The following is a 27,828-nucleotide window of genomic DNA, read 5'->3' as shown; positions in this document are numbered from 1 at the left end:
TACACTATCAAAGAAAAACAGAGCCAAGGTAAAGTTCAAAATTATATTAAATATAAAATAACCAGTAATATGCATTTACAGCAAATGTTAAAGTAACCACTTTCATATATTGTGCATAAACTGAAGAAAGGATTAAGTATTAAGGCACAGTGAGTAATACATTTTATACAAAGAACTTTAACACGATGACAGTAAGCATTCCTTGCTCACCGCAACAGAAAGTACAAGAAAATAGACAATAGTGCAGTCACAGCTGATAAATTTCTGGCAGAAAAAGCTAAACATCCTTCTCTCCATTAATAAAGATTTTATTCATAAGTTACTGTAGGCTTTTGCCCTGAACAAATACCAAATTTAAACAATGTAGGCTCTATGTAGTTCATCTATTACCAATGTGCTCTTTGTTTCACTCACAATTGACTCAAGCTACCTCTTGCAGATGTTCAATGCTAGGGATGTTGCTGATTTATGTTCATCAAAAAGCTGAAAGAGGCAAAGGACAGAGCATCAAAGCAAAAAAGGATAGTTGATTAAGACAGCTGCTGAAGCACTATGAAGAGACCAGAAAAGACCCATACCTGGCAGAGCAAGAATTCCCTCAGCACAAGTACAGTACAAAGCTACCCTATGTAGTTCTGCAATGGATCTGAAACAAGTCCCAGTGTAGGGGGCACAGAAGGCAAGCTCAGAGTGCTATAGGCATTCGTGGTAGTGCCACAGCCCAAGAAGATTGTCATAGGTCAGGCAGTCCCCTAAAAGTATCCAGAATCAGGAAGCCCTTAAGGTGGTAACTTTTCCCCTTGTGGGCTGCAGCGCACAAGAATCTCACTCGGGATTTCTCATGTTTTCTTAAATTTTAGAAATTTCACCTAAAGATAGTAAGGTTTTCATTTGAAATTATTACATGATGTATGCTGGTGGAGAAGAAACTATATACTATTTTATTTACCTACCAACATTCTGCACTGCAAGAGCTTGGGGAATACTACAGTTCCTTCCTTCCCTACCTAAAGAGCTCAGGTATGAGTGCCGTGAAATAAACTATTTCTCTTTTGCAAGTTATTTTTGCATGATATACACAAATATTCCATTCAAGTAACAATATGGAGACTCTACAGCATCATATATGTGCTCTAGAGCAGACCAAACAGTCAAATAGCACACTTTTCGCTATAGATTGGTACCCTATGTCTTTAAAATGTTGACAATTGGAGTGTTTAATTCAAGCCCAGGAATCCGATTTCAATTTACTTCCTAGGATCTTATTAGAACCTACTGAAACTATGTATTTAACTGGCTAGGAGAAGTGTCTCTCATAAATGGAGTGAGAATGTGCTTCACACAGCTGCTGCTCATACTGTTCTTTCCTAGACAACAGAATTCGTTGTCTGAGCACTGCTAACCTCCACAATTGATGTAGCTTTAGCTGAGCAAGTTCTAATAGTGCTTACAACCTCCTTTTAAAAAGAGGAAATTATTTCAACAGGCACTCAGACACCTTTAGGTTAAAGCTAGTGTCTAAAAAAATAAATACGTAAAATGGTGACAATAAATAAGGACATTATTGTGAACTGAGATGCCTTGTGAAGCCACTAATTAGTCAGACAATCTATTCAGTATTCTCAATAAGGATTTTATATTTTATAAATACAAAATAGGTTTTTAAAAGTATAAAATAGCACTTTCTTCAATCCACAAGTGTCAGACAGGCACCAGATGTTCAGGGAAAAGATTAGAGACATTTTTACCTACACTGTGCAGAAAAAGATGAGAGGTCTAGCATATTTAATTTATACTCAACTGATTTTTTTTGTTGTCCAAAATTTTTATTTTAACAGAAAAATGTCAGTTTGGCAGGATAGCTGTGGACTGAACAGACATTATTTAGCTCTCTCCTGGCCAGAGTTTTAAATGAGTTACATTCCACTGAAAAAGTATAGCAAGATTTTTCCCACACTTGCTGCCAATTTAAAAATTTTGGCATTATACAGAACCTTATATTTTAAGTAGGGACAGTAGTTAAGTCTTGTTTACTTTCTGCAACAGATTGGCAGTCTCCCTCAGTTTCAAAATTGAGATTCACAAATGCATTACATGCTGTTGCCTCAGGTTGGTCTGTCTGGACAGAAGTCTCATCTTGTGGCTTGCTCTGCTGCTCTTGATATCGTCTCTCCGCCTCTTCTGACATTTTGTTTTCTTCCTCCTCCTCTTCCTCCTAAGAAAAAATGTCCACAAAATACAATACTTTCTGCAACCTGTATTCCTCACAACTCCTTTTGCAAGAACACATCAATTTCAATTACAAGCATCCAAGCACATCTTTGCACTCACAAAAAAAAGTTTGCTTTCATTGATAGTTCAGCCATAATAATCAAAGCAAACATCAGTTACAAGTCACTGGTCCATTCCAGTAATCATTCAGAAATACGTTTTTCCAGAATCACTTCTCACACGCCTCTGAGAAATGAAGTTGAAGGGTTGAACTTTCTCTACACATGCAAACAAGATACACACAGATAAACTTTGACTTAATAAGCCAATTACTTGTCAACAGCAATAATGTGTGATATTTCTGGCTATTACCTTTCAAAGATGGTTTGCATTTTCCCCATTTTACAAAGATGTTCAAACAGAAGTTATTACTTGGTTATAAAATACCTTCCCCCAGCATGTGCTTTCGAATGTCAACCCTCATAATTTCAGGAATTTGTCATTTTGATGAAACGTTTTACCGTTTTAAAATACTAGAAATATTCTAGGTAAGAGGAGCCAATGCAAAGACACAGGACATTTGTGCAAGCCATTAATTTTGTGATACATCATGGGAAAGGGGGAACAAGGGACACAAGCAGGGAAGTTGGGACAAGTTAAGTAGCTTGATAAAGACAAATGAAAAACACCTAAGGATCATTAAAAGACAAGTTACTTAATATTTCTGTAATTGTGAGTGCAAGATTTCAGTATAAAGTGTTTCACTGTTTGTTAGGCTGTTCTTTCAGGACTAACAATAACCGTACAAAACAGGACAATTTAAAAACTGAGCCTCCACCATTTCTTTAAAGAATACAGTCAGTGTCCAATAACCGCTACATGCATCTCTCACACAATCTGCAAATTGTCCTTAAAGTGCACTGTGCAAGAGACTGGAATACAGCAGTGACCAGGACTCACTAAGAGGTCTGGAAATTGCTAATCCAGTGGTAAGAGTCTAAAGGTGAGGAAACATATGGGAAGAGAGCTGCTTTAAAAAGAAAGAAAGATTCAAAGAAAAGGCTGAGGTTTAGGCCAAATGGATTGAGCTATCTTTAGTAAATACTACAGATAATGCAATTTTTACTTTGTCAAACTTAATAGTAAAGAAAAAGACACACCTCCTTCTTCATCCTGTAATACTCATCAATGGCATACTGGTATTTTGGTGTACTTATGCCCAAAACGGATGCAATCTTTTCCCCAAGGAAGTCACACACTAAAAATAAAACAAGAGAGGCCTTTACCTGAATTCATTAGATTTCGTTTTAAGAGCAGTTCTACTTCAAAAAGATAGCAGCTGCTTACTCAAAAAGATCATCATGTGTAGTCAGTCATAACTGCTCAATTTAGTGACATATTTACTGTTTACTGCTGTTCACAGGAGGGCCAACTTAGCTAGGTAAAGAGATGGATTCTGTTACTTATGCATATTATTTAGTAAGTTCAAGTCAGTTCCACTTTCATGGTGTTTTCAGTGGCATTGCACACAATTGCATAAATGTCACAGAGGGCAGAGTTTGGTCAGGAGAATGTTTTTACCTGCAACAATATGTGAGAAGGAAAGAATCCAGCTCAACTTCCAGGGCCCATGGTAAAAGTATATTATCTTCAAATGAGCACATATAATATGGAAAATAGAAACAGAACCCCATAATGCCCATTTTTACATTCGTTTTCAGAGTAGAACTGCACTTTAATGAACAAGTTGATAATTCAGTGCGTTTAAAATACAGTACCTTTATATATTTTAATTCATTAACACATTTAATGTTACCAGTAACTGTAGGTAACTAGTCAAAAATGCAGGAATGAATGACAAAACAGAAAATTAATAAAAGGAACCAAATAGTGTGAAAATTTGACCGCAAAGGAAGTACTTTTGATTTTGTAATTCAATACTTTTGCTTTAACAGATTCCAAAGCAGAACAAAATAAGCCTAAGTAAAATAATGGTTAGATTACAAGTATTTGTAGTGAATGATGTTTGCAGCCAGCAAATAGAACATAATTATATGTATTTGTATATATACTACATATACATACAAATACATATATGTATGTATGTAGAATGTATGTATTGACATATGTAGATTCTGGGCTAGCAGTGTTTTAACTACACTGTGCTATACACTGCTGCATAGATCAAAAGGGTTTGATTTCAGTTCTCTCAGTATAAGTCACCAGGGGCTAAGTGTGCATCGCTTTACTCAAGAGCATCCCTTCTAAGAAGGGAGTGGAATAGATATGCTCATGGCAATTCCTTGGCCAAAATGATTGCTGCAGTATAGGGCCTTGAGGGCAAGGAGGATGAAAAACCAAGGAGAATGTACATCAAATCTGCAGGACTCCTCCGAAAAATAAGCTTACTGGATAGTATAAACTTGTTAGCTCTGTTGCTAAACACTCTCCGGGAAGAGCAAATAAGAAGCTAGCTATTAGATAATCCAACAAACTTCTCAAAAATACTGTGAATACAGATATTTAACACAATATTCAGAATCTCAAGATGACAAGAACTAAAACCTTATGCATACTGACTGACTCTCAACAACGTTCTTTTCAGGCCAAGTCACACAAGTGATTTATAGACATCACTGCTGTAGATGGTAAGTTCTATAGAAAACAGACGTACTTGCTTACAGATCTAATGGCCTTTGATTGGAAAACACTTTATTTTACACATATCCTTCTACTGAAGTTCTTATATGTCTGGTGGCACATCAAAATATTTCCCTATTAAACCAAATCAGGACATATGTCACATCAATTAAATGCTTATGAACTGCAAGTGTCTAAAGCAGCTTTGATTCTAGCTTGGTTTTGTAAGTCAACCAATTGGTGACCAAGTGCTACACACAACTGACAGATCATGCACATTTCTTCCCAGGAAGACAGGTTCATTACGTCTCACAACTCGCCTGAACAAATGTTTCCTTAGCAAGCCACAATTGAGGAAATTAGTATTTAGTAAGAGGGAGATTTTGGTTTATTCTTTCATTACATCTCTTTCTGTCAACAGAAAGAGATGGAATTTGATTTTCTCACAGTTGTAAAATGAATAACTTGGCACCGAAGAGATAGAAAGTTACACAACCAAAATATAGATGCATGGCAGACTTTTGGAATGTTCCAAATGGCCAATAAGTCACCTACCAGTTGTGACACTTCATGTAACAAGCTTTCAAAAAGCTAGTTAATATTCTTTGGAGTAGTTTACCTTAAAAAGTAAGTGAACCAATACCTGATAAGGTTGACGTGGCAACTCTTAGCATATGAAACCACAAGTAGGGTCCCCAGGTAAGCGCAGTCTGTAATGATAACAAAATTAATAAGAGTAGCATTGTGACCATAAAATTGTGGCAAATACATGAAGTGTAGTAACCTACAAAGAACACAGATCCAGAAGAGAAAGCTGCCACCTTGTCTATCTTTGTCAATGCTAAGCTCAGTGCTTTGGTTTTAAGAAAGTTATACTAATTCTGGTTTTAGATCTTTAAAGCATGATGTCACTGCACAGGCTATAAAACTAGCCATTTCTAGAGGTCTTATTGCTTATACTTACTTCCCCCTCAAAAGAAATTCAACCCTCCACTCCATCCGAGAAAATGAATAGATGGGCCTTACACACTATGCTGAAGGTCTTGAGTTCTGACCAGCCAGGAAAACAGAATTCCAGTAGAATTCTCTCCACCAGTATTCCCTGCTTCTATTTCCATTTCATTCATACACAAGGACCATTAGAAGATCAGTTGTCAAGACAGTCCCTGGGAGAGAGGCAGTCTAAGTCAGGCAGGATTCAAATCTTAGAGGGCTTTATAGATCCAAGTCAGCACCTTGAATTGTACCGAGAAGTATATAATCTAATGCAGTCAAAAAATTCTTCAAGTGGCTTGTATTGCAAAGTCAGTTAGCTACTGGCTTCAGTTAGTACAAGATCCAGCAAGTGGTCTTCAAGAGCACAGACCAGCGTTAGCAGCAGTCTACTCTGGAAGTAACAGAAACATTAATGATTATGGAGAGATGCACATCAATGGAAATATTGCAACCTCAGGACAAATGGATACAGAACACATTGATGATGTCACTATCTAGAACCTCAGGAGCATTTGGGGATCCCATGGCATTGTGTCTAGGTTTCTAACCTGCTGAGAAAGGTTGAGCATCCCTCTAGGTCATACAATTTGTTGGGGAGGGGGAATGGAGAAAAATCAAAAAATTTCCAACCAGTTCTAATGACAATGCTAGAGACTTTGACCGTTGTGAAAAGGCAAATTATATAATTAACTAGAAAACAGATATGTTTCTCGTAAATAATAGAGTTTGCTTGAATAAAACTTTGAAAATCTCCAGCTCCTGAATTCAAATGGAGGTTTGTTTTTTAATAAGAAACTGTCAGTAGAGGGGTCTTTCTGCTGGATAGTACCAGTAAAATGGTAGTTCTTACTGAGACACACCTGAACCATTATCTATAAAAGAAGACTCTAGAATGGTCACTCTGAAGCCGAGAATGTCTGCTGAGTCAGCGTGAAGCGATGGAAACAGCCACAAGAATGGTTGAGAACTCTTTGTTCACAACAGTAGATTCAATCACCACTGGGGTTTGCAGTCTGTATCATCCAGTTTAAGTTCTCAGCCATTTTGACATTATGAATTACATCTGTGCAATAGCAGAGGCTTTCAGCTACAGTAAGGCATTTATCTCTTCCATGCCAAGAGTCTTTGACCATTGTGACAAAGGTAACTCAACCAATCACCACCCTTACTCTAATGCTAGTTTGCGTGCAACAATTTCACTGGTCACACGAAAGAGTCTACGTAGATGATGGATTACTTAGCCCAACTGCCACACCTGTGTGATAGCAAGGGTTTTCAGACGCTATTTTACAATGAAAACAACAAAAATCAATAAAAATCGGATTTTTTTGATAAAATGCTTTTTGAGAAAAAACCTATCTAAAAATAATTAAAACTAAGAGACATTATAGCTCAAAGATCTCTCATCATGGAATAGCGATTATAAATTCTAATTCTATAGTATGAGACAATATATTCATATAATGTTTAAGAAAAGTTTTGTAAATGAGTTCCAATAGTTCATGGATTAGGGACTTAATCTTATGGTGTTCAAGGGGCTTCTGTATAGATTATTTAGGTTAATCTTTCTATCTCCCAATGGGACTCAGTGCTCAGTCAAGAAGATACCATCAGAGATGCTTAGTTTTGCAGTTCTCAAACTGTGGATTTGTTCTCCAGAGATAATATGCTTGTTAACAGCAAAAATGTTTTAAAATAAATAATATATAGAGAGGCGAGAAACAACAGACCTCAACCCTATTGTCCCTCTGCAAATTTGTGTACATAGAGTTAATCCCTTACCTCTCTCTAAAGGTGCAGAAGTTTCAAAAAGTTCAATGAATAAAAGATTGTTGGGGGCAGAATAGACCAAGACAAGGAGAAGATGTCTGGAGATAAATGTGAGATGGGAGGGACAGGCAGTAGAAACAAAAGTGTAACTGTTTGAGCAGCATATTCCAGAAGTCTTAAGGTGTTTCTGAGCATAGCCTTCATTAATTTGAGATCTACCATACCATTCTCTCACTAGAAGGGAAAACCTATAATGGCAGCACGCCATAAAAGAGACCCAGTTTGGGAATATTTTACTGAAGTTCCTCTACCTGTGGGTAAGACAAGCATGCATGCAAAATGCAAACAGTGCAACAAAGAAATGCAAGGCTTGGTTGCCTGAATGAAACAGCATCATGAGAAGTGTTCCTTCTCAGGAGGAAGCAGCGCTGAAGAGGATGAAAGGAACATGTCTGAACATGCAGGATCTTCAGGTTGGTAAACTTTTTTATTTCATACTTCTTTCTTAAGGACTGCTGGTCTTCCTTCTGGACTATTCTTGAATTCTCATGTTTGAACAAAAAATATAGTTAGTACCATAGAGTAACATCATTTTAGATGCAGTTGTGATAAAAAATAAATAGTTGAAACAGGCAGATCTTCCTTTTACAATTTCAGCTTTAAAGTAGTACTGAGTGTCAGTGAATGCAATGAATAATAGTAAATGAGCAGTATGGTAATAGTAATTAAATAACTGCATTGACTTATTTTGTTTAAGAGAATCCATCCTCAACATACAGGATTCTGAAGACTATCCACCTTCAAGATCACCATCATTTTCTGTAGTTTCATAGTTATCTGCCAATGATAGTGTTTCAGTCACATCATGTATGTCACATAGCCATAGTATATCACCTATAGCAAAAAGAAAAAAAAATCTCCATCATCCAGAAACAACAATAGATAAGTTTGTGATAAGAACCAGCGGATTACAAAAAGAGGTAACTGATGAAAAAATTGCGCAATTTGTTTATGCAACGAACTCTCCTTTTGGTAGGATTGAGAACCCACACTTAACCATTAACATGGTTCAGTCATTAAGACCAGGATACAGTCCACCCAACAAAGCAGATGTCACAGGCAAACTGCTGGATAAAGTGTGTGAAAGAGAAAGTGAGCAGCGTGCAAAAGTTCTAGAGGGTGAAATTGTTAACCTAAGTCTTGATGGATTGAGCAATGTCTACAACGATCCTGTTGTATGTGCTTATGAGACAACAGAAGAAGGGAATGTCTTCCTTAAAGAAACAATTGATACATCAGGAAGTGCACATACAACAGAATGCTTACAAGTAACAGCAGTAAAAGCTATAACAAACTGAAAAAAAACCTCAAATGTCTAGTACGCAGCTTGGTCACAGACAATGCTGCAAATGTATCCACAATGAGAAGAAATTTAGAAGAGAGTCCCAAGCTAATAATGTACGGTTGCAGTGCTCATTTGATGCACCCGCTAGACAAAGACTTCAGTATACCAGAAATAAAGGCTAATGTTGTTGAAATTGCAAGATACTTCCGTAACAACCACTTTGCAGCAGCTGCTCTGAAAAAAGTGGGAGGAAACAAGCTAACTCTCCCACAAGACGTGCGATGGAACTCAGTAATGGACTGTTTTGGGCACTATATCAAGAACTGGCCTAATCTGATGACAGTTTGTGAACAAAATTGTGAAAAAATAGATGGCACTGTCACAGCCAAAGTTCTCAACATTGGGCTTAAGAGAAATGTTGAACACATGCTGAGTACCCTGAAGCCTATTTCTGTAGCCTTGAACAAAATGCAGGGAAAGAGTTGTTTTATTGCTGACACTGTTGAAATCTGGAAGAAACTGAGTGAGATCTTAAAGAAAAATATGCAACAGAGTTAAATTTCAAGCATCAAAAAAACGAATGGGACAAGCGCTATCTCCAGCTCATTTTCTTGCAAATATTCTCAATACTCGGTACCAGGGTCAAACTTTAACTGCTGAAGAAGAGGAGTTGGCTATGACATGGACATCCAGCAATTATCCCTCCAACTATAGCAAACTTGAGAGCTAAGGGCGAACCATTCAAGAAATATGTTTGCTGATGATGTTTTAAAGGAAGTCACACCAGTGAACAAGAAAATCCTCCAAATATTAATGATTAACCTGTTGAATTGGAGATATTTATGAAGTCATTGGGAGGTGAACTATCTGCTTCAATTACCTTTGGTAAATGAAATAACCAATCATTCATTTTCTGATATAGCTGTAAAACTAATCTGAAAAGTTTTCAAAATAAATCACTTTAAAAATGTATATAGTGTGTACCTTCTAAAAATGAAACCTACATCTATCTGAGTTGTGAAGAATATGTATTAAAGTTAAAAGAACCATCAAGAATGCACTTTTTATGTAGAAATCCATGATTAAATTGAGTCTTCCGGACAAGTACTGTTTAAAACAAGTGTGAAAATTCTTGCTTTATATGTTATTTAATATGTATATAGCTATCAAAGGTTTTAGGACTAATCTCTATGGTTTAAAGACAAAGCATCACAATGACATTTTCTGTTTGTATGCAGATTACCAGATTTCAGTGCTTATCTGATAGAACGTTCCTCTGGCTTACACAAGACCATCTTTCACACTACCTGCATCATTCTGTTGACTGCCAACTGAGAATCCAGACACTATGTATTTTTAGCAGGGGTTATAGGAAGTGTCCTGCTATGGTGACAAGCATAAGCGAAAAGGCTGCTGTCCTAGCTACACAAAAGCACCCTATGCTTGTTAATTAAGTACTCTGTTGGCAGTCCTTCTAATGTAGTCAGTCATGTTTGTGCCTGTTTAGTCAGGGAAGTCAGGAAGAGTGCTGGAAAGGATGTTGCTATAAATGGGAGTAATGGTTGGCACCATACAGATAAACAACATGGTAAGGTGAAAAAGGCATTCACGCAGTGCACAGGACAAACCATTTTAGAGTGCTGCTGGTTAGCAGCGAGCAAGCGGCTAGAAGCATTACTTTAACATTTAAAAATACCAAAAGGAACTGAACTTTTCAAAGTAACAGGATTGTAATAAACCAAATGCAGAATTATTTTAACGTACTATTGAAGTAATGCAAATTCAGATACAATTTAATAGTACTTTTAATTCAATGATATGTACATAATTTTCTAGTTTCCACTATCTTGCCACAATGCAAAATTAAACAAATTTAGTAAGTCAGGACCACCTCTATGAAAAGTTTTAATAAGATTCTAGGAAAAAACAGTTATTTATCAGAGCCCCTGCTTCAGTTACAAACTGTGCCCTCAATACAACCAGCACAACTAGTCAATATGAAACACTGTATCCCACAATCCAAAAGGTAAAGTGTTCCTTCAACTGTCTCAAAGGAGGGAGAAAGACAAAAGAGAAGCTATTCTGTGCTAATTCAAGAGGAAAAGAGAAAAATGTTTTTTCACAGTGAAACACTGGGAACAAGGAAACACACACACAGGGATTAATTCTGTTTTCCTTTCTTTTTACTTGCTCCCTTAGTTTACATGGGTAGGATTTTCCAAAGGTGCCAAAAGTTCCCAAAAGCAATACAAACTAGGATGTAGAGAACAGCTAGTTTGCAAGCGACTAAGAGAGACCTTCCAAAGTCAGATGAACAGAATTACCACAGAATAGCTCTCTCTATATAAAAGTCTTACTCTAACAGAAGTAGCTTTAAATGTATTGAATAATACTAGAAAAAATGGCACTTAAAATAAGACTTATTAACAAGCATCAAGAAAGTGCATTCCAATCCCCTATGCTCAACGAAATCTCAATGCTTTGACTGGGAGAATGGGGGTGGAAAAGTACTTTGTTCTTCTAATGGAATTTATCAGATTTGCGTTAGAAGATGCAATTAGTGTTTAATGTTGCAAATCTTGTTTCATTTCTATTAAATACACACACATACCCTCTCTATCTAAATTCACACAGAGAAGGAAGGTGCAACTAAAATTAAAATTTACAAACACCCCAAGGAATATTCAGCTGTAGTAGTATACAGTTCTATTCCTAAGGAAGTTGAATTGTAGTAAGGAAGCTCACTCACTTGAAGAAATATTAGCCCTAGTAACTAAAAGACTCAAAAGGACATTTAATAAGAGCTCTACACATTGTGGACCCACCTATTTAAAAAAGAAACCCCACACATTCAGATTATTTTGGAGAGACAACATGGCAGCAAACTACCTGTCATGACAATAAGACCAACAAGTCTAGTGTAACTACAGACTGTAATGGACTAACGACTTTAACACTGAACGATCAAAAAGAAGCCTAACATCATTTAGTCAAAGCAAAGCAACAATGTGTGTCGAGTCTAAGGATGGGGAGTGTATTGTATTTTTGTTGATACATTCCAAGAGAATTTCAGTGTTACTTGGCTTACAACGTAAAATGTTTTAGTTAAACAAACTCCTTGAAGATTATGGTAAAGGACTTAGACAGTGTAGGTTCCCCACCCCACTCCCTCCTTCCATGAGCTGAAAAATCTTTAAGACCAATGATTATTTTGGGGTAGTTTATTTTTGACTTCCTCGTGCACTCAATGCATGGCCTTGGCTTTGCTTTTACTTTATTGTCTGACCGACTCACAGATTTATTTACTATTTGTATTGTCGTAGAGCCTGGAAACCCTAATGATGGACTAGGACCCCACTCTGCTAGGCGCTGTACAAACACAGAACAAAAAGAATGTCCCTGCTCTAAGCAACTTGTAATCAAGATACAAACAAGAGACAGGCAAACAGATGAGGAAGTACAAGGAAACAATATTAGTCAGTATGATAGACAGTGGCCTGAGCACATCAGCAGCCTAACCACTTAAGTCTTTTATATGAAACAAAAAAAATTAAGGACATTTTTGGAGGAGAATAATGAGGTAGTTTTGAAGATTCTATGGGGAGCTCCTTCCAAGCATAAGCAGCAGCATGAGAGAATGAACAAAGGTGCTTGTTTGAAAATTTAACAAATGGGTGATGGAGGCCAGCATCATGAGCCAATTGGAGGCGAGAGCTGACATTTTGATAGTGAATGAGAGTTAACAGGTAGGATGGGAAACGTCACAAAGGGCCCTGAAAATAAAAACAAGCCAGCTTATGTTTGATGCATAGAAAAGGGAAAGCCAGTGGAGGGATACAAAACAGAGGCATCATGGTCAAAGCAATGGGTTAGGAAAATGATCTTTGCAGAAGCATTCAGAATGGGTAGAGCAAGATTGCATTTGTCAAGTCCAGAGTAAAGGACGATGTAGTAAAACAAGATGTGAGATGATGTGAGCCTGGATAAGAGTTTTAGCTGTGTAGATGGATAGAATATGCCATGTATCTTACAGATGATACACAGAAAAAAAAACCAGCAAGGTTTAGACACTCTGGATACGAGGACCTAGAGAGGTGCAAATCCACAGTGATCAAGAAAGAAAGTAGCAGGGAGGGCTTGAGGGAAGACTCAGAGCTCTGGTTTAGCCATGTTAAGCATGATCTTATGATTAGACATCATTGAAGAGAAGCCAGAGACAGGCAGAGATTTTAGTTAGGACAGAAGGTGGCAGGCCTGGAAGTCATCAGCATAGAGGTGGCAGTTGAATTTAGTCATGAAATTACCTAGAGATAAGGTGAGAGTAGAAAAGGGAACCAAGGAGAGAGCCCTGTGGAACCCACACAAAGTTGGAGGGGGGAAATTAGGAGGATCCTCTGGAAACAACAAGCTAAAGGAGCAATTAGAGAGGTAGAAGAACCCGGAGAAAACAGAGTCAGAGAAGTCAAGGGAAGACAATATTTCAAGGAAAAGAGGATGGTAGATGGTGTCAAAGGTGGCTGATAAGTCAAGGAGGATGAGAGTGGAGTACTGGTTCTGGGTTTTGAGTAGGAAGGGGTAATTAGAGAGACTGGGTTGATACAGTTTCTTTCCTCAGACTTGGCTATTTCTTCAGATAATCTTTGAAAATCTAAGCTTAAAGCTTGTCAGCTAAGGGAAAGTGGTCATTTTCAGTTTAGTTCTAAAACATTCAGTAAGTGTTTTGGCTTAATTATACTTTCTCTGCAATATAAAAAAAGTGTTTCCCTCAACTCAATAGAGGAGCTGTAAAGATGCCAACACCAGCTGGGCTCCAAAATTTTATGATGTAGAATTTCCAAAGTACTAAATGTTCTATAAGGTAAATTGGACCAGAAGCTCCTATTATTTGCAACATAGTTTTTAGTACCCCAACTGGGATAATGAGTTGTAGACATGCTGGTCCCAGCAAACTGACTATTTATTTGTGTGTATAGAAATCCTACAATACAAAACATTTTTAAAGCAGCTGTTTGCAAAAACATCACAGCTCAGCTTGGACTAGTGTGTCCTCAACTCATTTGGGATACAGAAAACATACCTCAGATAATAGCAACCCTTCATCTAGTTTACCTTAATTGAAGTTGTTAAAATGAAGCTTCTTCCATAAAAGAAAAAAAAGGAGTGAAAACAAACATAGTGCTCCACAAGCCACAGAATTCTTTTAATTCAAAAAGTTAATAAAAAACTAAGGATTACATAGTAATTTGGGGGGGGCGGGGAACCAGTCTCAACTTTGGCACACTTCATGTTCCTTAGTGTACACAAATCTGTAACCAGGAAGCAAGAAGAGGAACTCCTCACACTATTTCCATCTACCATGCATCTTTGAACGTACTTTGAAAACATGTCAGTTTGTAGAGTGGTGTGTCTCTGGGCTTGTCTACACTTACATTTTATAGCGTTCTAACTTGCTGGCTCAAGGGTGTGAAAATCACCCCCCAAGCGCAGCAAGTTTGAGTGCTTTAAAGCGCTAGTGTGGACAGGCTCCGAGCGCTAGGAACTGTACTCCCAGCGCTCGGAGCTGTTACCCTCGTGGAGGTGGATTACCAGAGCGCTCTCCCAGCGCTCACGCGTGACCACACTCTCACTTCAAAGCGCTGCCACGGGAGAGGTACCGCGACAGCGTTTTGAAGTTTCTAGTGTAGACGTAGCCTGTACCCTCACTACAGCTGACTCTCCAGTGCCTTCCCTCAACACAGTACAGATGGGAAGAGTGCTATTCAAAGGAATACAAGTCCTGGCCACGCACTTTTCTTAAAGGCCTTATCCAAAGCCCATTAAATTCCATGGGACTCTTTTCACTGACTTCAATGGGCTTTGGATCATGCGCTAAGAAGTGGCTTTCTGGAGTGGACTGAAAAGGAAACAATCTTTTTGTACCTTATGTAGGAGAAGGCAGTTCATCTGTACTCCTAGCCTTGCATACAATGTCCCATCATTCATCCTGGCCTGGCCTCCTGCTGATTGCAGATAGTTGGGAACATTTAAATGAGAGATTTGCATTGGGAAAGACCTGGATAGATTCTGAGTGGTTGGGGATAACTTTGACTCAGAATAATACTTGAATACAGGCATAAATCTGTGACCTCCTTAGCCAGTACTGAGTGACTCATGCTGCGCTCCCCACAGATTCCCTAAAGAAATAGGATATGAGCAAGCCTAAGAATTGCCCTTTACTTAAAGCACTTTTACCTAATATACTGTCATTTTTAGTAAGTTGCACGCTTTACATGTTTTTGTTCCTTATCCCATCCTTTGTTACTCCAGCCAATATTCATGTTCCTCTTTCCCAAATGAAGACAAGCTTCAGCCCAATAATAGAGTTCAAAGCTACAAATCCATTATGGATTAACTCCACAGTTTCCCTTGTAATTTGCGTTTGTCCCAATTTTTGTTCCCCACATACCCTCTTCCCTTTTGTGGAAGTTCCAGTTTTCCAACCTGGCCTCTCTCATACCCACAATTTCTCTCTTTCCCACCTAGTTTAACTCAAAGCCCATGGAAAAGAGAAATGTGATCTACAGCCCCTTCCCACAGCTACCCTCTAATTAACCAAACCCTATGGCAACAACACTTCTTCAGGAAGATACAAGCAGAATACCCACACCAAAGCCAAGATACTCCTTGTGGGAGCCCCACCAGTAAAGCTCTTCATTGGAGTCGGAGTTCTTTAAGATGTGATGGGTGTATTGACACAGTGGTATGGTTGGCTGGTTAGTTCCTCCAATGTGCCATCACTTAGTGGCTAGAGCATAGTAGCACACACTCCAATGGAGTGAGACAAGCAAGTATCTCCTCCTGCGTACCTATACTTCCTGGGTTACTGACACCACAGTGAACTTATTCAGGACAAAGTATTAAAGACAGTGTTCTACCCTTCCAACCCAACATGAATTAGTGGGGATCAGGAAAATATGGATAGTTGAATTAAAATGTAGATGTTGAACTTGATGTAGTCTAACAACATACTTCAAAATATATTTTTGGTATTTTCTGAAACATCTCAATTTTTTTATTTTATTTTTGCAAGTTCTCTACTGTTCCCTTTTATTATACTGGAGTTGCTCACTGTGTAAAATGTGAGGGTGCTACAGCACCCGCACATCCCTAGTTCCCCGCCTATATGAACTCCTTACGGTTAATCATTTAACCGATAGAATTTTAATAGGTTACATGGTTATTATTTTTAAACCCTATTTACATCCCTAACTGTAATTGGCTACAATAAAATAGAAGTCAGATTTGAATTCAATACTTATTTTTGTTTCTTCCAAGTGCAAAAAGTGGTTGTCACTTTTCCAGTAAATGGCAAATGAAATAAAGAATTATCCGTAACAAACCTACAGGATCAATAGAAGGCAAGAGGTCTTTTTTTTCTTGCACCAGATCTTCTTCATCTGTGCTATATTCTTCCATGGTTTCTCCACTTGCAAAGTGAATGACCCTTCTTGGAATTTTCTTGTTTTTTCCTATGATCCCCAGTTCCACATTCTCAAAGCCTCTATCGCCATTTGAGTGCAGCTGTAACAAAGAAAATAATCGTTTCAAAAACACAAGCTTCTGCAGGACAAGCAGTGAAACTGGAGGCTTGGTTCTCCCAAATATCTGTCAGCTCATCTAAAGTAGCAGAGATCACCGAAAGCTTTTCTGAAAATTGAGGTGGAGTTTGTTTTTCAAGTGATGCAGCTGTAAGGTAGCATTTCCCAAACTTATTAAAGCTGAGCTCCCCATTTCAAGAAAGCTCAATTAATCACATTCACTTCAACCCTGCCATCACTACAAGTTATATTGTGTAGATCTTCACTACATGGCACATCCTTTCTTTTCTCTATGTGCTTTGGTGAACAATGAAATATTTAATGTTGACATTTAAAATATCATCATTGGCATCTGAGTTAACACTCATTGAAATGAGTTGAGGTCAGAATTCTTAACTGTTTCAGGCTCTTTGCAAATTCAGGCAGACAACTCTTTCACATAACATTCAATTCATGTTTTCAAGGTATCCTTCAAAACCATGAGAGTTAAGGTTGACACACTGAAAAACAATGGAAAGGCCTGTCCATGGTCTCCCCCTTTCTCTCTCTCTCTCTCTCTCACACACAGTTTAGTCCTTCAGGCCTACCCCGAGGAGGGGTCACAACCCACGCGTTGAAAAATGCTGTTGTAAGGGATGAAATCAGGATAGAGTGATTTAAATCAAAACCATTTAAATAAACAATTGTTATCATGACCTAAATCAGCAACCATACAACCTTGATTTTAATCATGTTTTGTATTTGTACTTGTTAGTTCTTTTCCTAAAGAAAAATAGTTGATTCTCATTGGTTGATTTGCAAATAGACTTTACCCTAAATCTGAGGCTTATTTTTTTTTCCTAACCAGGAGGATACACTGTGCCTATACACATTTATTTAATTATACAGCTCAATTTCAATTAATTTTCACTTCTTATTTTTTACATTATGTTAGAAACTAGCAAATTATACACTTAATTACTAGACTATTTTTACTTGCAATATATGCAATTAAAAGAGCTCAAAACAGCATTTTAATTTTTTTTATTATTAATTATTATTAAATAAAACTCCTTAAAATGTGCCGCACACTAGAAAAAAATGTTATCAACACGTGTTTTGCATTTAAGAATCAACTGATTTATTAAACTAGGAATTATTATCTGCAGTTAGTGAATTGAACTGATTGTTTCTGGTCCTCATGTCCTTCCAAATTATAGAAACAGTATCTCTCATCCTCTCATACCTAGTTTTCATTCATATATTGGAAGAGGAAAATGAGCTTTTCAGCTTTTTCAAACTCCCAATTGGTATCTTAGGGCTCATCTACACTTGAAATGCTGCTGCAGCAGTGCTGCTGTAGCGCTTCAGTGTAGACACTACCTACGCAGATGGGAGGGGTTCTCCCATCAGCACAGGCACTCCACCTCCCCAAGAGGCAGTACCTAGGCCAACTGAAGAATTCTTCCGTCAATCTAACACCATCTACACTGGGCATTTGGTCGGCTTAACTACGCCGGTCAGGGGGGTGGATTTTTCACTCCTCTGAGCAACGTAGTTAAGCCAACTTCATTTTCTCAGTATAGACCACGCTTTAAGTATGAATGAGCTAGTCACTGAACTGAACTAGCTGAATAAGCTGAAATGAAGAGAATATTCTCTCTGCTCCTACAGAAAAAAGCTATTGCTGTCAAACACTGGTTTAGCACATCAACAAATTCTGGTACCAGTGACTTCAACAAGTTCAGTGGTTTGATTCTCTTTAAAACCTGGCAGCAAACATTACTGCTTAATATTTTTTTTTTTGTATTTAATTTAAATGATTTCAATAGATAAGTTTAGGCCTTAACATAAATTGTCAATTTCAAATCTGAAAATAGGCTTATTAAAAAAAAACCACCTGTATTTAATTTTAAATTTAAAAGTCCAATTTAAATAAAAAATGTTTTAATCTATTTTTATCAACTCTGGATTAAACTAATTCCCTTTTATACAGATATCAAAAATATTAAAACAAATCCAGATAGTTAAGTGTATGATCTACATTATTATTCTTACTTCCCCTCCCCCCAAAATAGATGTTAAAAACTTCCCTGTTCTACTTAGTAAACATTTTTTACATCTCAAATGTTGCCCCCTTGCTTCTCCCACAAGACCACAGCTACAGATAGCAGATCTAATCTACTAACAGCACCTTTTTTAAAATTATGTTTCCAAGTCATTCAAACTCACCCAATAATATGGTCTTCAAAGATCAGATTTTTACAGCTATCCCCAATGATAACATTACTTCCATCCCAGAACAGATATCAGTTTGAAAATGAACTCCAAAGATTTGGAAAAGCAGGCAAGTCTAAAGATCAAACTGACACACAATGTAATTCTAAATAATTCTGAAATAAGTAAATCACAGCACATAAAAGAAAGAGAAAGCTGAACTTTACGGTACCATCAGAATTAATTGTTAAGCAGATATCTTCCAACACACATGCCACCAAACAGTGGAAAGGAATTTCATGCTGCTTTTATTTCTCAACAACCTGAATTCAACACCTCAATCCCAACACTTATAGAGAAGATGCCAGCAAGAAGATGAGTTTCCATACACTTAATGGGACTCCATAGATCTGTAAGTTTTAGACACATTTTCACAACAGAAGGAACATACTAGGCCCTTTAGAGACAGGAAGACAAGGTCTCTGACATGAAGAGCTAGCAATCTATATGGGCAACATACAAGAACGGTACGCAACAAAAAGGAGTATGATTGAACAGTTGCATGCAGTGTTGGTCCCACGATATTAGAGAGACAAGGTGAGTAAAGTAAAGAGTTGGTCCACCTTTGTCTCTATGATTGAACAGTGACATTTAGAACACAAAAATGTCAACATACATAAAGGCTTACAGAAAACATAACATTCTGTACAGTGAAAAAAAATCCAGCCTATTATGTTGTGAGAGAGTCCCTCTACTCTACAAAAAAGTAGTTATTTAAAATATTAACCAAAGCTAGCAACAGAAAAATTCACCACTATACTAATGCTCAAAAAACAAAAAATCCTTATAGTCACAATGCGGCTGAACAAAAGACGAGTTTCTATCAGGTGGTTTGGAGGATTCTTTCAGATACAAACAAGATTCATATCTTTAACATGAACAGATAAAATCTCTTCTGCCTTGGCAGTATAAAGCTTATTAGTGCTAATGCAGCATAATTTTAGCTGTGTTGGTTCTAGGATATGAGACACACAAGATGGGTGAGTAATATCTTTTATTGGACCAATTTCTGTTAGTGAGAGAGACAAGCTTTAGAGACACACTGAGCTCTTCTTCCAGTCTGGGAAAGGTACTCCAAGTGTCACAGCTAAATGCCAGGTGGAACAAATTGTTTAGCATAAATAGACAGACACTGGATTTATGGTTTATTACTACAATCTGTAACCCACTAACCCTCCCTCTTTTCTTCCCATGACTGCATATGTGTTAAGGGGCCACTCTGCCTTGAATGGTCACTTAGCACATATTCTAACTACTTATGCTAAACAAGTAGTTATGCATTTGGTTTGTAACAGTTGTCAATTTTCCTTTGCGTGTTTGTGGCACAGTTTACACCAATTACATTAAAGCGGCAGTAGTCTAATGGGTTGTTGCAGGGGGTTTATGTTCAGTGAAAATGTTGGAATCCTGCATCCCAATGCCCAGAGCCACTCCCCAAAATTCCAGGATCTGGAAGTTAAATTTGTGGATAAATAAGTTTGTCCTATCTCTGTAAAGGCACAATAAGAAATCCCTGTCCTTCTAACATCACTTCCTGTTAGTTTGTGTAGTTTGGGTTATCCTTAAACTAGCCCCTCACAATTAACCAGTAACATTCTGTTGAATAAAAAGACTGTGCCCTATGTTTTGGGATTTTAAGCACTGATCAGTATTTATGTAAGTAAGTAACACACACATGTATGTAAGACACAGGAGGTAACTCTCCTGCGCTACTTGGCACAGGTGAGGCCTCAGGCTGAGTACTGCACCCATTCTGGGCGCCTCACTTAAAGAAAGATGTGGACAAATTCAAGAGAGTCCAGAGGACAGCAACACATGATAAAAAGTTTAGAAAATCTGACCTGTGAGGAAAGGTTACAAAAATTGAGCATGTTTAGCCTAGAGAAAAGAAGACTACAGGGGGACCTGATAATGTTCAAATATACTCAGGGCTATTATAAAGAAGACAACAATTATTCTCCATATCTACTGAAGGTAGGACAAGAAGTAATCAGCTTAATCTGCAGCAAGGGAGACAGGTTAGATTTTAGGAAAAATTTAACTATAAGGATAGTAAAGCACTGGGATAGGCTTTCAAGGGATGTTTTGGAATCCCTGTCATTAGAGGTTTTTAAGAATAGGTTAGACAATACTTGTCAGGAATGGTCCAGGAAAGAATACTTGGTCCTGTCTAAGCACAAAGAGCTGGACTAGATGACCTCGAGGTCCCTTACAAGCCCTGCATTTCTATGATTATATAAATTTTAACAACATTTAGACCGAAATTCTGTTCTAAATCACAGTGTGTACTAAATGCTTCACAGACATGCAAGACAAGTCCCTATCCCACAGATTTTACAGTCTAAACAGACAAAGGAAAAAAGTGGGGGAGAAGAGAAGACAAACCAATTTATTTTTTTACTATTACATTCAGGTTGTATGATCTCAGCTTAACTTTGATAAGTCAAAACCTATGAAAATGCTGTCTCTAATGTCAAAACATTTAATGTGAAAGTGCTTAGTTTGTATAACTTCACTGTCTTGTGCTACTTCAAGACTAGCTTCAGTTCTTTCAAATCCATACAATTATGAAGTCAGGGATGAAATCACTTGAATCTACCAAGAACGTATTCCCTCCACTACTTTAAAAAGAGATCTAGTAAATACTGCATCTGTAAAGCCACATGAATGTCATTTGAAAACACACTGCAGCACCAGGAAGTAAATCAAATTTTTTTCAACAGTTTTGCTGTACATTAACTAGTAGAATTTACAATGTAAATCCCTGTAAGTCTAAAGTCTACATACACAGATGCTCTTCCACTGTTGTTGTTCTCCTTTCCCCATCTCTGTGCTTACAAATGGTACAAATGCTTAGAATAAAAATGGCTAGCTGGCAACTCATGAATGAGGTCTCCTACTAATTCTCAACCCATAGGTAATCTATTTTGAATAATGAAGAAAACCTGTTCAGTTGTTTGAGAATCAGACATTAAACTAAACAGGTGCATTTGAAAAAGTATTTATTGAAACAGCTTTTCTATTTTGGCTTCTTTTAATTAAAGTTAAAAGATTACCTTAACATCCAAAACAGAGGTGGGCAAACTTTCTGGCCCAAGGGCCACATCTGGGTATGGAAATTGTATGGCAGACCATGAATGCTCACAAAACTGGGGGTTAGGGTGCAGGCTCTGGCTGGGGGTGCAGGCTCTGGGGTGGGACCAGAAATGAGGAGTTCAGGGTGCAAGAGGGTGTTCCAGGCTGGGACTGAGGGGTTTGGCGGGTTGGAGGGGGATTGGGGCAGGGGTGCAAGAGGGGGTCTGGGTGCAGACTCTGGGCGGCGCTTACCTCAAGCAGCTCCTAAAAGCAGCAGCATGTCCCCTCTCCAGCTCCTACATGGAGGCACAGCCAGGCGACTCTGCACACTGCCCTGTCTTCAGGCACTTGGGGCAAGGGCAGCATATGAAACCCCCTGGCTGCCCCTACACTGTTGTAGAAGCAGCAGTGATCTGTATGCTATGTATAATCTGTATGTTCAAAAGGTCTGTTATCTCTCTCTCCCCCTCCCCGCCCCCCCCCACTTTTGTCTTCTCTCCCTCTTTGAACACCTCTGAAGTGGCTTTCCCCCTCTATCCTGGAATGCTTGTGGGATGAATGGGCTGCTTGAACAGCTGGAAGATCAGAACAGCTCCCAGGTAGACAAGGTGTCTGTGTCTCTAATTAGGCAGCACTCACACACCCAATGCATGGACACTGTCCGAGGTGGAGTGTGATCAACCAGACACGGCCAAGTCATCTCTAGTAGCAGGCCATGAGGAGCAGGTCCTTAAAAGGGGAAGGGGCCATGTGCTCAGGAGTGCACTCACAAGCCTGTACCTCCTGTGAAGGCCCTTCGCCCAGACCACCTGGCCAGTGGTTTGCCATTGTGCCCCAGGAAGACTTACTTTCATCGCATCGTCCATCGCTGTGCTGTGAGACACTTACCTTAAAGGATCCTGACATCTCCAGTGCCGTGCCTGTCCTGGGAGCGTGAGTCTGCGTGTGTGAGTGTGAGACCCTCCCCCACCCCTTCTTTTGAGCTTAGCTATCAGTATAATAAACATGCTGCTTTCTGCCAAACACAGGTGGGTCATTAGTCCTCCCTAAGCTTACTAGCTGACCCAATTTTGGGTAACATACACATAGGAGCCAGAGGGTGGACATGCTGCTGCTTCTGGGAGCCACGCAGAGTGGGGCCAGCCCCCGACGCCGCTCCCAGCTGGCGTACTGGAGCAGGGCAAGCCCCGGACCCCGTTCCCCAGCAAGAGCTCGAGGGCCAGATTAAAACATCTGGAGGGCCAGATGCTGCCCCTGGGGCCGTAGTTTTCCCACCCCTGATCTAAACCTTAACATTGCATTAAATTATAGAAGTCAGTAAATTCTAAGATAGTTTCCACAGTAGCCTTTACTGTAACTCCTGTGTATATGTATTACAATAGAGCTCTTTGTTACATATCCACACAATGACAATGCAATACACCATAGAAATTATAATAATGGAACTGCACTTGTCTGTGCTACTCCTACAGTAAAACTGTAATGATTCGATATTTATTATGTTTAAATTCCACTTTTCCACTACCCTTAAATGTATGTATGTATGTTGCATTGTGCACTGCTACATCTATAAAGTAAAAATCCTACAATCTTAACATTTAATTAACACAGTAGTTTGCTTTTAGTGTTATTCAAATTCCATTCTTAAGAGGTTCATAGCTCAAAGAAATCAGTATCTAAACAATTTAAGAACATAGGAAGCGTGACTCAGGCTAAATTAGTACACCTTGAAGGGGCTAAATATACCAGTGGATTATTACACTAGCTTTTCCATTGGCATACCTGAGCTCAAATCTTAGGTTGGATCACAAGCAAAAATTAATTTAGTAGTCTCATCTCATTCGTGCACTTCATAAAAGCATCACACAACCAGCAGTTTGCTAAGAACAGTAGCCCAAGAACAGAATAGCAGAAGCAATAAAGGCTTGGCAATTCTTTGTGCTTGTGATCCTCAACATATATCCCTTCCTATGCATCCACACAGCTAAAACTCTCACCCAAGCTCACATCATCTTGTGTCTGGATCACTATAATGACTTCTGCTCCAGCCTTGACAAATGCAATTCTCCCCCACTCATATCCATTCAGAATACTAAGGCAAAGATCTTTCTCCCAGCTCATCACTTTGACCATATCACCTCACTCTCTGCATCCAACCACTGGCTCCACCTTCTCCATCAAATCACAGTATTTGTCTTCAGCTTCAAGGCCCTTCTCAACCTATCCCCGCCCCCATCATCTATCATATGCTTTATTAAGATGTCAACTCCTGTCTCTGCTCTGTCAGCCTTCTCCACCTTACTTGTTTGCAGACAAGTATCTTTGTGCTCTCTCCCATGCTATCCCTCAAAATTGGGAGCAGCTTCTTGTAAACATCTATGAAGCTACTTCATTGTGCTCTTTCAAATCCCTCCTTTAATATGACACCTGCACAAATCTTGACAATGGTTAGGCTCCTGACACACTGAAACTGCTGCCTATTATGCTGACCAATACAATCTCATTGTTTCCTTGTGTCTGTATCCATCTGTCTCCTGTCTTATACTAGATTGTAAGCTATTTGCGGCAGGGATAGGGTGACCAGACAGCAAGCGTGAAAAATCGGGATGGGGTGGCAGGTAATAGGAGCCTATATAAGAAAAAGACCCCAAAATCAGGACTGTCCCTATAAAATCGGGACATCTGGTCACCCTAGGCAGGGCTTTTTGTTCTGGGCTTGTACAGTGCCTAGCACAATAGGGTCAGGATCCGTGACTGGCTCCTAGGTGTTACTGGAACACATATATAATAATAGAAGACTTGGGTGCTCTAGCAGAGCTGCAAGTAAGCTACCATGGCACCTGCTATAGTATGACGGACCTAAGACAGTGCTACAAGGCCTCCTCAGTTTCACATGTACTCAATTCACACATTTAAAGAAAAATGCCAACAGAAAAAAGTAATATGTAAACCAGGGCTGTGCATCAAATCTTTTCAATCCATCAGCCTCATCACTTGTTCAGATCAGAAGTCCTCAAAAATTCTGTACCAAAGGATGTCCTTACTTTGTTTCAGGTAAAACTTGTCAACCTACACAAGCCTCAGTATAGGACAAAAGACCTAAAATGAGAGTGAAACAAAGATCAGGAAGCTTAAAGGAACACTGAAAAAGTTGGCAGGTTTTAGTGAGAAATATTTCCATACACACTACCTCCGAATGCCTTTATTGATCCTATTTTCTTTTGTTGTTGGGTTTTTGGGGGGAGGTTTGCATCTTTTTTAACATTTCAACTGAATTTAATAAGTTTTCTACTGAGGGCAGCAACCATCAAAACACAAGAACTGAAAACAGCTAGTGGCTGGCTATAAAAGTGAAACTCTGTGAAATGCAAAAAGTAAACAAAGCATGGAGTAGTGAAAGAGCATATTAGGTTTTTTGGGGGGGGCGTAAATGTTCACTTTTGGTCATCTCAGATGTCACAAGTAGCAGAGGTAAGGAAATTTGTCAGGTTAACGACTATTTTTAAGAAGTAATGTCCTTTATATGTAAGATGGCTATATCTCAATACACTTGCCAAGTTAGCACCACAACTTGCTGAAAGCTGAAACCCGTCTTAATTTAAAATTTATCAAACTCATTTGTAACAGGCATTATTTACTAAGTGAAACACAAGAAATCTGGGCCAGTGCAGATGTCTGAAGTGTTTAAAAAAAGGGAGCACTGTCCCCTCTGAACAAAATGAAGCAATTAATATTCTAGTATAAAACCTGAGACAGGTAAAGACCTAGTAAGCTTTCAGTTTCCCCAATGCTACTCATGAGCCTGGATTCTGCAAAATCTTCCATGTGCAGAACTCTTAATGAATTCACTGGGAATTCTATGTTGGAGGGCTTGCAAGATAAGGCTTGTGAATCAGGTATCACTTGGGGCCACCACCTCCACAATGCTGCTGCCCCCTGTTGTAAGAGATTAAAAAAAAATTGACAAGATAACACTATCCCACCAGCCAGTCATTATTATACCAAAGCCAAAAACTACATTGACTTCACTTGCATACCCCCACCCAGTTACACTGTTTAGCTAGTTTTGCCAGAAAAAAGTCTTTGTTCACAACCTAAATGGAGTGAAAACAAATTAAAGTTCTATTTGGGGGGGGGGGGGGGGGGGAGAGCAAAAGCATGACAGGCATTGTAGTAAATGGTTACGCTGCTTTGGCAAGCAAGAAAACAAAATGTAAGCTAGAAGAAATACTGAGCTTCTCACACTTAAATCAAAATCTAAGAGACATATTTTGCCCACAATCCAACCCTATCAACCACTTGCGAGGAACCACTTGCCATCACCTATTAAACTCTACAAAGCCATCCCCTGTAGGGTTACAAATAAGCCTTGACAAAAGTGGACAGCCATATTTCAAATCAATCATGAAGTTATTGAAGCAATCATTTATGGAAGAGGTCCAATTTTCTAAAGGTGGGAGGAAAAGCCATAGGAAAGGATCTTCAAGCTATACATTACAAGGTAAAACAATGTTGTGTCTATATATATTTGACAACTGTGTTAAGCCACAGGAAGAGGCAAGTAACGTCTAGGGCTTGGGAGGCTATTATTTTATTACCATCAAAATAAACAAAAAATGTGCAGTTATGTAGCATCTTCTATCCAAGACTCTCCAAGCACTTTACAAACATTCGCAAAAAGAAAAGGAGTACTTGTGGCACCTTAGAGACTAACCAATTTATTTGAGCTCACGAAAGCTCATGCTCAAATAAATTGGTTAGTCTCTAAGGTGCCACAAGTACTCCTTTTCTTTTTGCGAATACAGACTAACACGGCTGTTACTCTGAAAGCTTTACAAACATTGATGACCTCCGCTCCCACGCCAGCCCTGTGGGGCAGGGAATCACTACCCTGTGGTGGCACAGGCGGGCCACGGAGCCGTGGAAAGGTGATTTGCTGAGGACCACACACAGGAAGCGCTGGAAAAAGAACCCAGGAGTCCTGACTCCCAGGCCCCTGGCTGTGGCTACGGACCCACGCCACCCGCCTTTGCTCCCCTAGGGGCCGGGCAGCCTCTGTGGCGGGCAGCAGCTGCCTCACTGGCCCTCGGGAGAAGGGAGAACAGAGAACAGGGTCCGGCCAGTCCCCCCAGGGGTGGTGTTCGGTGGCCGGGCCCGGCCCGGCCAGCCCCTCCCTTGTGCGGGGCGGGGAATGAGGGCTCAGCCGGTGCCTAAGCTCCTGGGGAAGCCGGTCTCACCTGCTCCTGCTCCATAGCAACGGGGGATGCGGTCCCGGCTGGGGAGGCGCAGTACAGGGTGATAGCGGAGAGACCCTGCTCCATACCACCGCCAGCGCGCGGAGTCCGCCCGGCCCTAGGAAGTGAAGTCACGAGCGGCCCCGCCCGCCGCAAGCACCCCCGGAGCGCAAGGGCGGGGAGAGAGGCCGTTGCCAAGCAACCGGCTGGGCCTGGCACCTCCTGCGGCAGGGTGCGGAACAGCGTCCGTCCCTGCAACCCCGGATATGGCCCCGCTGCACAGCCAGGGCGCCGCCATAGCCGGGCCCCGCGCGCCAGAGATCCCCCGAACGCAGGACCCCCCCCCCCCACCCATAGCCGGGCCTCCCCGCGCGCCAGAGATCACCCAACCCAGGACCCCCGCCCCGCCGCCAGAGACCCACCCCCAGAGCCAGGCTCCCCCGCTGCCAGAGACCCCCCTTCAGCCAGCATCCCCCCGCCCCCCGGCACCAGAGACCCGCCCCCGTAGCCGGGACCCCTGCTGCCAAGCAGAGACCCACTCTCACAGCCAAGCCCCGCACCACCATACTCACAGTCAGCCCCCCCACCCCCAGAGACCCACCCCATAGCCTAGCCCGCCCCGCCTCTAGAGGCCACACCCTCCCCCCCATAGCCAGAACCCGCGCCGCCAGAGACCCACACCCATAGCCAGGCCACCCACCCTCACAGCCAAGCCCACCACCAC

At 39.9% G+C, this 27,828-nt stretch overlaps 1 protein-coding gene across 1 annotated transcript; it reads right to left on the bottom strand.

Annotated features, from left to right (window-relative positions):
• Positions 1-29: 29 nt before the first annotated feature.
• FAM177A1 (family with sequence similarity 177 member A1) lies at positions 30-27,648 on the bottom strand. The gene is made up of 5 exons (XM_037900610.2): positions 27,108-27,648; positions 16,346-16,522; positions 5,495-5,561; positions 3,372-3,469; positions 30-2,215 (listed from the first exon to the last, which is right to left on the bottom strand). Exons 1-5 carry the CDS (start codon positions 27,189-27,191, stop codon positions 2,003-2,005), a joined length of 639 nt encoding a protein of 212 aa, XP_037756538.1. The 5' UTR covers positions 27,192-27,648; the 3' UTR covers positions 30-2,002.
• Positions 27,649-27,828: the final 180 nt, after the last annotated feature.

This window comes from Chelonia mydas, chromosome 6 (genome assembly GCF_015237465.2).
Source record: "Chelonia mydas isolate rCheMyd1 chromosome 6, rCheMyd1.pri.v2, whole genome shotgun sequence".
Lineage (NCBI taxonomy): Eukaryota > Metazoa > Chordata > Testudines > Cheloniidae > Chelonia > Chelonia mydas.
This window is presented reverse-complemented; position numbering and strand designations above follow the sequence as displayed.